This window comes from Anoplophora glabripennis, unplaced genomic scaffold (assembly GCF_000390285.2).
Source record: "Anoplophora glabripennis isolate ALB-LARVAE unplaced genomic scaffold, Agla_2.0 scaffold763, whole genome shotgun sequence".
NCBI classification, from domain to species: domain Eukaryota; kingdom Metazoa; phylum Arthropoda; class Insecta; order Coleoptera; family Cerambycidae; genus Anoplophora; species Anoplophora glabripennis.
The window spans coordinates 170,993-183,150 of record NW_019417642.1 but is presented as its reverse complement, the minus strand read 5'-3'; the positions used below and the strand labels follow the sequence as shown (position 1 = coordinate 183,150).

Here is a 12,158-nt window from a genome sequence, read left to right as displayed (position 1 = left end):
AATAACAATAACAATAACAATAACAATAACAATAACAATAACAATAACAATAACAATAATAATAACAATAATAATAACAATAATAATAACAATAATAATAACAATAATAATAACAATAATAATAACAATAATAATAACAATAATAATAACAATAATAATAACAATAATAATAACAATAATAATAACAATAATAATAACAATAATAATAACAATAATAATAACAATAATAATAACAATAATAATAACAATAATAATAACAATAATAATAACAATAATAATAACAATAATAATAACAATAATAATAACAATAATAATAACAATAATAATAACAATAATAATAACAATAATAATAACAATAATAATAACAATAATAATAACAATAATAATAACAATAATAATAACAATAATAATAACAATAATAATAACAATAATAATAACAATAATAATAACAATAATAATAACAATAATAATAACAATAATAATAACAATAACAATAACAATAATAATAACAATAATAATAACAATAATAATAATAATAATAATGTTACTTAGTATTATTTATTTTATTTTCAATTATGTCTTCAATTGATAGTTTTTCTGCTTCTATGAGCAACTTTACAATTTCTATTTATACCGGGTGTCCCATTTTAATTGATAACACGTAAATATCTCGTCAGAGAAGCCACCAATCGAAAAATGGTCTAAGGTAAAAGTTGTTCAGTTCACTGGGGGAAACCAGTTGCTTACCTAGGATTTGACCTTGACCTCACCTTGAAGGTGAATTGAAGGTCAACTTCGGAATTTTAAATAGGACCCCCTATTTTTAACCTTGGAAATGGATTCAGCAAAAAATTTTACATCCGGATGTGATCACAGCCTTGACCTCGAGGTCAAGGTCAAGGTCACAACGAGTTTAAATGATTCGTCACCCTTGAAGCAACCTCGGAATAAGATGTTGAAATTTTCTGCAGAAACCATTTCATAGGTTAAAAATAGGGGATCCCATTTAAAATTCCGAAGTTGACTTTCAAGCTGTCAAGGTCAAATCCTAGGTAAGCAACTGGTTTCCTCCGGTGAACTGAACAACTTTTACCTTGGGCCATTTTTCGATTGTTGGCTTCTCTGACGAGATATTTACGTGTATCAATTAAAATGGGATACCAGGTATATTTTATTGTATAATATATCCTTAACCTATAAATAATATGTTCATAATTAAAATTTTTACAAGGGTGTACAAAAAGATTTAAATAATGTAACATACTTGTTCACAACATTGTTTTGAACAGAATGTATTTCAAAATTTTCTTGGAAAAGGATCTAGATGTTATAAATTGAACAAAAGTATTATGAGGTATAGAGTCAAAGAATAACTTTAAATCACAGTTGTAAAAGCTTTTTCATAACAAAAAATGGATGTATCATCTAATTCGTTAATGCATTAGCAAATGTTAAGCAGATGTCACAACTGTGCTTTGACATTTCTAAGCATTTGTTTATTAAATATCCGCAGACATGTCTTGTAAAGTTTTATTCTAAAACTTCTGATTTTTGAAAGTCTGTGTCGATTACAATTTTTCTCTGTCCTGAATATTCTTCTTCATCTATTACCGCTTACGTCCTTACAATTTTCAGTGCCTTAAAACTGAATTGGGGTTGGATTTATTGTGTTGCCTCTTTGCTGGCATATTGCCCCAAAAAAATTTTCTAAACAGTCCTGATTCACCCTTCTAGTTAATAAAAATGTCATACCTTCATTTTTAGCTAATTCTGCTAATTTTATAAAACCTAACATTGTTATTTTCCACCCACACATTTTATTGAAGATGTTATATCTTTTCCTCCTGAATTAATTATTTGTAACTTCTGAAACATGTCGAAATAAATTCTAAAGAGATCATTTTCGTCACTTGTAAATGTATATGCATTTTTAAATTGTGTTTTTCCAAACTGACTTGAGGGATTTAAAAAGTCAAAGTGGTTGTTGATATTGCTGACAAATTTCTCTGTTTGTTGTGTGTCTGAGGGAAGCACTTTAAATCTAATATAAAGATATATACACGATGTTTCCGTTGAACTGAAAATTTGCGTCACATACTTCACTTTCATTTTTTCAAAGCTGTTAGGTACAATATGAGACTTGGTTAGAGCTAGTGTCCCGCGAATAGCATATTGTTGGTCATGTTCGTACAATTTTTCAATAAACTGCCAGGAAATCATATGTCTGTCTAGGAAAAAATCATATTTAATTAAATTATTCCTTAGATATTTTAACAAATAATGGGGAACATCAAAAATAAAAACTATACATCTATTTCGAGAAACAAAAAATGATCTTTCAGCAGAAATGTTCAATCTTTTAGAAAGTCGTATATTATTGGAGCCCATGTTGCAAACAACGGCCAAAACAATTAATCCAATTTTTTCAATAACTTCACAGTAATGCTTCAAGTACTTTTGCAGGACATACAGAAGTAACTAAATAATATGCCAGAGGCTGTTTCCAACTGGAACAAAAACCTCTTGCCATCACAACAGTGGCATTCTTAGCACCTTTAAATTATTTTTCTGTTATGCTGCACAACATGTCACAAAAGGCATTTTCGTAAATCACAAAACAATACTGAATATGTTTTAGCATATGTTTTAGTTAACAAATTAGATTAGCCATTGACGAGAAAACAACTTTGAAATTAGAGCTTATTTTTAGAGGTGTATTAATTATGATGTGAAGTGTGATTATTTTCAACAATAAGCCACGTGACTTGATACTATAATGCTTTTTTAGTGGAAAGAGAGCTATCTCCACCTCCAAGGATGGTGGTTGGTTCAGAAGGTTCACCTCCTTTTGAATCAAAAGCTCTAATAAACCCATTTGATCCCTCTCATGTGACAATTAAACTGACCTCGAATAGAAGAAGATGGACCCACATATTTCCAAAAGGGCCTACAGGAGTGCTAATTCAGCAGCACCATTACCAAGCAGTTCCAGCACAACCAGATAAGTCCAATGTGGGAAATGAAAATTTGGAGAGACAGATTTCGTCAAGTAGTAACTTATCGAAATCACTGAGCGCTACTGCTGCCTTACAGGAATGTATGTGTCAATTGAATTTCAATTAATTTGATTTATAAAAGTTTTCTGTTGATGCCTCCAAACCCATTGCTTAGGAAATTCATTATTATTAGGGATGGGAACGATTTACAACATGTGTTATATTTTTCATTATCTCACCCAGAATATTTTCTCCTTGCAGATTGCAAAAAACGCCCAAATTCACATAACACGGGTCATAGTATTACAGTCACATCTAAAAATTCAATGAAAAGCTCAACCCTCCTTTGGGGCGCAACGGGCGAACAAGAATGGACTCCCGCCCTGACTACAGGTAAGTTTTATTCATTCTGGGTACTACATTAAAGAAATATCGAATAAATATCATTATTAAATATGTTCTGATCGTTTATTTCATCACATAATTGGACATCATTTGTCGTGCTTTGCGAAATTTTTGTTTCCAGTTAATTATTTTAAAAAGTACTAAATTTTTTTTTATTCTGTACGCACACATATATGTTTAACTTTATTCATTAATAAGTTTAAGGCTCATTTCTCGTATTTGTGTTAAATTAAAATAGGCAATAAAATACATATATGTAATTTATGTGACTCATATTATATTTTGAAAAAAAAATCCCATAACGCTGAATTGAAATAAAATTATAATTTATTTGATTAAATATCTAAGAAGATTGTTAAATGTCTTTGATGGACTTATTTTCTTGATTACACTCGATGCTTTCACAATTGTTTCTCTCACCTTTGCTTTTACAGTTAAACAGTACAATATTATAAATATATAGCAGTGTTCTTTGTGCGCTTTCAGTTACTAATTAGATGGCCATAAATGTTTCTAACAGGAAACCATATAACATTTTATATCATTTAATTTTGTCTAATTGAAATATATCAACCATCCCACATCTTTCATCGTTGTCATTTCAAGAAATTAAATTTTGAATTATTATTTGGTATACTGAAAGGAATATGTGAAATATTAGGGCGTAAAAAGTTGAATTTTCCACTTTGAATTTGTTTTTGATATTTTTAGAAAATAATGTAGTTTTAATTAAAATATAATTTTAACAATACTTATGAGCTTTGTTGAGAGGAGAAAATTAGGAATTTTCCAAAAATATAATGAAAAGTCGCAAAATATTCTAGTGCATGATTTAGGTTCTTAAATATTTTATGCATTTATGGGGTTAAGTGTGTTTTTTAACATGTTTTATCAATGAAATAATTATTACTTACAATTAAATCACTAACGGTTAAGATAAAGTAATTGCATTTCTGTGTCTTTGATTTTTTGCCATTTTATAATATTTTTTAGAACAAGGCTCTATTGTGCATACATACATTGATGATACAGGATGATTCAGTCATAATTTTAAGGGAAGATAGGAAAAAATGAATAGAATATAATTATGCAATTAAAAATATTTTAAAATACATATTTACGCTAAAAAAAAGTATTTTCAAATCATTATTTAAACTCCTTATCGCACCACTCCTTACAGCTGACTCACAAAGGTTTATCGAGAGTGAGACCTACCGTAATATTTGGTCATTAACTTAGCTTTTAATGCGTTTTTAATACATAGTGAACGACAACAAATAAACAGCTTTTTACCTAGACACATGAATGAAGATATTTTTTTACATTTTAAATATTGGCAAGTATTATTTATTTGTAAATAAAAACAAATGTATAAGGATAATAATTGTTTTTGAATGTTAGGTTATTACAATTTAGTATTTTTAATATTGTTTTCACTACCTATGTTATAGTTGTTACGATATCAATTGGAACCTGTGAATCTTAAAGCACAGGACCGTCTTCTCTTGAAATTTCTTCCTATGCTTTAGCCATGATGTGTCATAATTTATACTCGAATAGCCATTAGGCGAGTCCGGTATTGGTAGACCAGGCCGCCTGATGTAGAATCGACGGCGGCGGGCTGGTCGTCAAGGCAAACCTGTATTGGTCCACTAGGTCGTAAATAATTTTTTGCATGGTATTCTATAATTAGTTTGGTGTCGAACGCGGTTCACTTGGCTTTGTCAGTGGCGTGGAGAGCAGTTCTTGGCATGGTATATTTATTGTTGGTATAATACATATTATTATTTATTAGTTGAAATTATTATTTGTTCATATCGTAACCGGTAAAGGGTAATAGTTATTAAAATAAATATTATATGTAATTATCTATAATTGAGCATGGCTTTATGGAGACCCTTTGAAACGGAAGATAACGAAATAACCCAGGAAAATCCCCAAATAATCTAGCCGGTTTTTGTCCAAAGCTTCGAAACAAACTCAGAGTTTAAAAACAAAGATTTACAGGTACCAAGTCAATTTATTACTTTATATATATATATATGAATATTTGAAAAGAGAAAATAGTGAACAATGTGATAAAAAATTATTAAACGTGTTAGCGAATTAACTAAGATATCAAAAATGACAATTTATCGCGTAATTAAAGGAGACGTTATTAATCACAGTACAAAGAAGAAACGGAAAAATACAGAATTAAAGAATATTGACGATTTTACCAGAGATGTAATATGGCGTACAATTTATATGTGTAAAGAAAATAAAGTTCCTACTTTAAACATGTTTCGAGATAAATTAGGCGATTATCTTGATTATAATTATAAATCTTTAGATACTTTATGACATGTTTTGTTACAATGTTTTAAACATAAGAAACTTGACAATCATATGGTAATTATGGAATCACGACGTATAATTGCACTTCGGAATAGGATATGCATAGGAATATAGCTCGGAATATAGTATTTCTAGACGAGACAGGACAAAATTTTTCTGGACGTCTATGGATTCCGTAGAGTTTATTAGTTAAATGTTTTTATGCTGTTCCAACTGATATCGTAACGACTTATACTATGTTTTATATTTGAATATGAGTTTTTAGTATTGTGTTCAATTAGTTATTCAGTTTGTAGGACGTATACCTTATTGTGTAATTTATTGCTTTTCAAAGAGTAGTACCTACTTATTTAAAATGACGGTATGACTATAAAAAGTCTCATCCATCCCTAGCACCTTGTTAAGTTGGGATCTGTTGCACTTTGATTTTGAAACCAATTGCAAAATTCAAGAAGACTGAGGAAATCATCTGTTTCGCTTCAACATTGGAATGCTCTATTCTATAATCTGCCGGCGCATTCCCTGTTGCGTTTTTTTTTCAATTTTCTGGCTTTATTAGACCTTCGGAATATGCGGTTAAAATTAATGACTGAATCGTCCTGTATAAGCTACCCTATCTTATACTAAAGGATACATATAACATAGATGTTGCCAATATTAAGTATTATAAAATACTGTTGAACAAAATAACAAACATCAACATTGCTAAAATGTTCTACTAACATATGACAGGTTTCAAAAATAATGTGGTAGAACTTTTTTATATGATAATTATTGAATTTGAAAGAAAATATAACTACTATTAATTTTATACAAATATTAATTGCAATAGAGAATACAGAAAATAGTATTAAATATTATGCTTTTCATTTTATCTTATAGGCTTCAGAATATATTAAAACTGAATGAGAATCTGTTTCTGGTCTTGATGATACAGAATGTAACATAAAACTGAAGGAGCAGTTTCTTCGTCCAAATTTAAGAATATTTTCATAAACACTTGCTCTTGAAACCCTTGTATTTTCCAAACAGGATCTTAAAGCTAAATAAGAAATATATTATAAGTAACATTTAAACAAATGAAAATATTGGTGAGAAATTTTGTGTGCAGAATACATTAATCAAATGGATTAGAGCAAAAAATTCAGTTTGAACTTAAACCAGTATCCTAGATATGAAATATGCTGGTTACAGATTATTCAAAAATTAAGCCAAGACACTGGTAAAGACAGAGTTTTTGTCATTTTTGAAGTGCAAATTTTATTTTGAACGATAATTTTTTAACTTTTTTGCACAGCTTTTACCATTCTGGTACAAATTAACATTTTAACTGTCAAGACTAAACTGTATATTATACATTTCTTAAGAAAGCAGATTGAAACTTTATATTTTATTAAATGTTGGACAAAATTATAGATTTTTGTGGCTAAGCAAACCAAAATCTTGTATTATTAGTCGCGTCAAAGTAGGCCTAAAAACCCAAAAACCTCGAACTTTGCCGGGACAGGTCCGATTTGGCTGATTTTTTGTGCAAAATGTTCATCACTACTATCAAAGTTGGCCAAAATCTAGATGCCGCTTGGCCCCCCTGAAATTAACTATTAAGAAGGATGTACAGTATCTAATTGGGCAAAAATAGATAAAAATTCTTGTATAAAGATATTCAGACAACATGTTTTTGGAAAACTTTAATGTATTATCTCAAAAACAAGGGTTTCAGGGGCAAATGATTATACAGGGTGAGTTATGTTTTGTAGACAAACTCTAAGCGTCAAAGGTGACCTTATTCTAGATAACTTTTTGTTAGAAATATCAATCGTAATTAAATGCACTCAGTGGCGGCGCGTGAACATTGATTCAATGTGTTCTGCTTAGGGTTGTTACATTTGTTGAATTAAATTCCGGGATAGTAAGTGGCTGGAGAGTCTCTAAATGGCGCCGCAGGCGAAAAATTTTAAAATTTTCAAGGTCACGCGTTTTCCTGGCACTTCTGAATTTCAAGGAACAATCCATTTATACAAAAATACAGATTTTCACAAGAACGATTTTTGAAATATCTATTCACGAATTACCTACTGACGGTATAAATAAATTGGAATAAACTAAATATATTTTATTAAATTATTGAATATATATAATAAACAAAAATATTGTTTGTGAAATTTACCAACGATTCAACGAATTTTCATTTTCCTCGCCGTGTTGTGATTTTTTCTTTATCTTTTTTTTTATATACAGGGTCGGAAAGTCCCCATAGTTCATCGGCCGTTACGTGAGAGCGATAAAGTAAGTCATAGAAATCCGTGCGATAGAGGAAGATGGCTATAATGAAGACGTTTAATAGTCACCGCCCATTTCGCCCTTCCACAAATAAAAAGTGGATCTTATTTGTACATTACATGTACATTATATTATATTCCGGGAGTTATATGTGCAAATCCGAAATCCGGGACTATCAGCTAATACCCGGTACAATCACAGAAAATCCCGGTCATACCCATGTTCTTTTAATATGTCGTCAAGATCTGCACTAAAATTTATGAGTCCACGAAACACATCAGAGTTGTCCGAATTTTCTGTCTCGTCGTGTCCGCGAAGTGCTAATTCGAAAGCTCCGCAAAATTTTTTGCAGTCTATGATATTAGATAATACATAACAATTTTTCGTTACCTGTTCATTGTGTTTCCGTATATTTTCCCAATATGCAGAATCTAACTGAGTTCTTATGTTTATTTTACCTAATGACTTAAATTACTTAAATCCTTCACACTGTATATCCATGCTTTATCCCCACTGAAAAGTAAGTACGGAAAACTAAACAGTGTATTTTTTAAATCACACCTGCACACCCACTCTGCTTTTGTGTATACATTATTGTTAAATTGTCTATTATAACTTTTACTTCAGGTTGGTCCACTAACTTTAATATTTAATTGTGGTGTTGGCCCACCTAATTCTTTATTTTTAGTTTATCCTCATAAGGCAGAGAACCAAATAAAGTTTTTTTTTAAAACGAAACGCTATTCATTTTAATAATAATAATAATAATAAAAATAATAATAATAATAATCTTTATTTTTTTTACAACTATCCATATAGAAAAAAGAAATACCTATGTAATAGATTTCAGAGATCAATTCATCCTTACAAGCTATTACTATTAAAATACTCATTTACAGTATATGGTTCCAGATCTATTAATAAATTGAAAATTTTCTTTTTGAAAATTATTATATCTGAAATTATTCTTACATCAGCAGGCAAGTTATTATACATTTTAATACAATTATAAAAGGCACCTTTTTCTGTAACTGTCAATCTGTGTATCGGATAGGAATAATCCTCAGTTCTGGTTTGATGGTTATGTTGTGAAGACATTTTTGTGAACAAATGCCTGTTTTTTAAAAAGAATAATAATATTTCTTGTATGTAAACAGCTGTGAAAGTTAAAATTTTATTTTCCTTGAATTTTCCCCTGCACGATTCTCTACTCTTCATTTTTAGGATTATTCGTAACACGCGCTTTTGAATAATAAAAATCCTTTCGGCATCTGAACTACTGCCATAAAAAATTATACCATATCGAAACACAGATTCAAAGTTAGCATGGTAAACTATTTTCAATGCATCTCGCTTTATGTATTGCGCTATAATCCTCATTGAATAAATTACATTATTAAGTCGCATAACAACATGTTGGACATGGTCTTTAAAATTTAGCACAATGTCTATATAAATACCAAGAAACTTAGTACTATGAGTTGAATTAATTGGTGACATTGTAAAATTAATATTTTGTATTGTTTCATATTGAGCATGTGTGGTTTTAAATAGTACTACACCTGTTTTGTTCTTATTTAAGATCTGTTTATTTTTAGTGAACCATTTATTTGTTACAGATAATATATTATCTGCATCTTCCAATAGCTCAGTAAAGCTCCCCCTGCTCATAATTATCTGCATAATTCACAATATCACACTTTCTATTTATGTTTATTACTTCGTTTAGGTCATTTATATATATTATAAACAAAAGAAGGCCAATAGTACTTCCCTGCACTTTTTGCACTTTGACCATCTTGCATAGGGTCACTGTCTGCTTTCGACTAGATAGGTACGATTTTATCCAATCTAGAGCGGAATCACGAATGCCATATCTACACAGTTTTTCATATAATATATTATGATTAAGACAGTCATACGCTTTTGATAAGTCAATAAAAATGCCCATAGGAATCTCTCTTTTTTCTAGTGAATCCAGTATTATGTTAATTAATAATTGAAATACCGCTGTTTGAGTAGATTTTCCTTTTTGGTATCCATGTTGATTTTTAATAAACAAATTTTCTGCAGTCATATATTTAACAATTCTGTCATTCATAACTAATTCAAAAAGTTTCGAAAAACTGGGTAACAAACTAATTTGTCGAAAATTTTCAAATTTTGTGTGATCACCTTTTTGTGTAACGGTCTAATTAGAGCAATTTTCAATTCATCAGGAAAGATACCGAATTTTAAAGAATTGTTAATGATATAAACCATAATTGATGCTATTTGACTCATACATGTTTTAACAATTTTTGTAGGTATTTCGTCTACTCCGCTGGACATTTTATTTTTCAATTTTTTTGATATTTCTAATAGTTCTTTAACTGTTACTCGTTTTAAATGTATGACATTTTCGTTATATTTAATTTTATGAGTAAAAGGAATATGACATTGGTTTTGAATCATTTCATTCACATAATTTACTAAAAAACTATTATATTTATCTGCTACTTCCTTAGCACTACCGTCAATTTCAATCGGTTGGTATGTTTGAATAACATTTCCTCTAATATCTTTGACTACCTCCCAAACTGTTTTTGTTTTGTTATCAGACTTGAGTATTCTGCTTTGATAACTACTTGCTTTTTTCTCTAAAAGTTTATTATTATATTCTTTTTTCACCATCTTGTAAGTATCTTTGTATCTTATATCCACCGAGCTACATATATATATAAAGTGTCTAATCGATTTTTACACATAATAAGTTCCTCATCCTTCATGTATACATTATTATTATTTTTTAATGTCTTACATATTTTTTTAACTGGAAAGCTTTCATTGAAATAATACATAAATATATTTGAAAAAATATGCCATTGCTCATTTACATTATTTGGCGACACATCATACACAGGTGACCAATCTGTTGTCTCTAACATATGGACAAAGCACTGTATATTCTGTTTAGTAAATGATCTTTTTATTTCAAAATTATTATTATTTCTTTTGTTTAACTCAAATTTAATCATCTGTGCTGTATGATCTGAAATCCCTGTGTGTATGACATGTGCTGACAAAACAGTAAAATTAGTAAATATATTGTCAATTCCAGATTTGCTTGTAGGTGTAATTCGAGTGTACTCTTCTATATTATGTTCAAAGTTATATGACTGTAACAGTGACAATAGTTCATTTTTTAAATTATAGTCCTTGCATATATCTACATCAAAATCACCCGCAATTTTTACATTTTAATAACTATAATATCCGTAGACGCCTAAATGAAAATATTCACATGTGCCACTCGCAGAAATAAACCACCACATACCACGTACGAAATATTACTGCATTGACTGCAGCAGTGGCTGTCGTTGTTACAGTCACATAACTCCATATATTCGTGTACTGGGTCGCATGCCTGATTAGCCAATCAAAACAAAGGGCACATCTAATCGTTCGCTGTGCACACATTTTGTATATGAGGTTGCATATATTAAGGAGCGTAACTTGCGTCGCAATAAATAATAATATAAGCTCCTTCCTTTATTTTAGCGCGAGTACATTTGGATTCTCTACTTCTGGACAAAACAAAACGGCTAACTGAATACACCTCGAAACCAAATTGCTTCCCTAACAGATACATGAGGGTAACATTTTTTAGATGATTTATGTCATTCATTTGAAAACGCATCAAAAAAATACAATCAACAATAAAATGAACAGTTTTAAAAACTAGTTTTTATGTAAACTTTAAATTTGTTATAAAAAATAATGACACATACCAGTTTTCATCAAGAATATATATTTTCTTTTTTGGAAAATAAAACCTTTCATGAAAATTGTTTATCTTTTAAACCATGAACATAAAAAATAGTTTCAGGAAAACAATGCAACAACCAATGCTATCTATTTTTAAGTAAACATGTTACTGAGGTACAGTCAGTTTATTGTTTTATTTGAATAAAAAAACCTTGAGTTAATGTTTTTTATACCTAATTATAACTCACCCTGTATAACATGCCTCAATTTGTATGAGTAAAGTTAAACATATTATATTCACTAAACATTTTTATTGCCCCTTTAAGCTTATTGAGTTGTCTCGTTGTTTCATAAATCATGTATTTATGTAATGTAACGGGGGCCAAGGTCCCC

General features: G+C 29.5%; 1 protein-coding gene across 6 annotated transcripts in view; it reads left to right on the top strand.

Annotated features, from left to right (window-relative positions):
• LOC108914196 (GATOR complex protein DEPDC5) overlaps nt 1-12,158 on the top strand; it is a 35,961-nt gene that overhangs the window by 5,744 nt on the left and 18,059 nt on the right. For 5 of the 6 annotated variants that reach the window (XM_018719942.2, XM_018719939.2, XM_018719941.2 and 2 more), the window contains exons 8-9: nt 2,789-3,097; nt 3,258-3,389. In XM_018719942.2, the coding sequence (XP_018575458.1) occupies nt 2,789-3,097; nt 3,258-3,389 (441 nt within the window). The remainder of the gene's footprint in view (nt 1-2,788; nt 3,098-3,257; nt 3,390-12,158) is intronic. The other variant, XM_018719943.1, reaches the window with a different exon arrangement.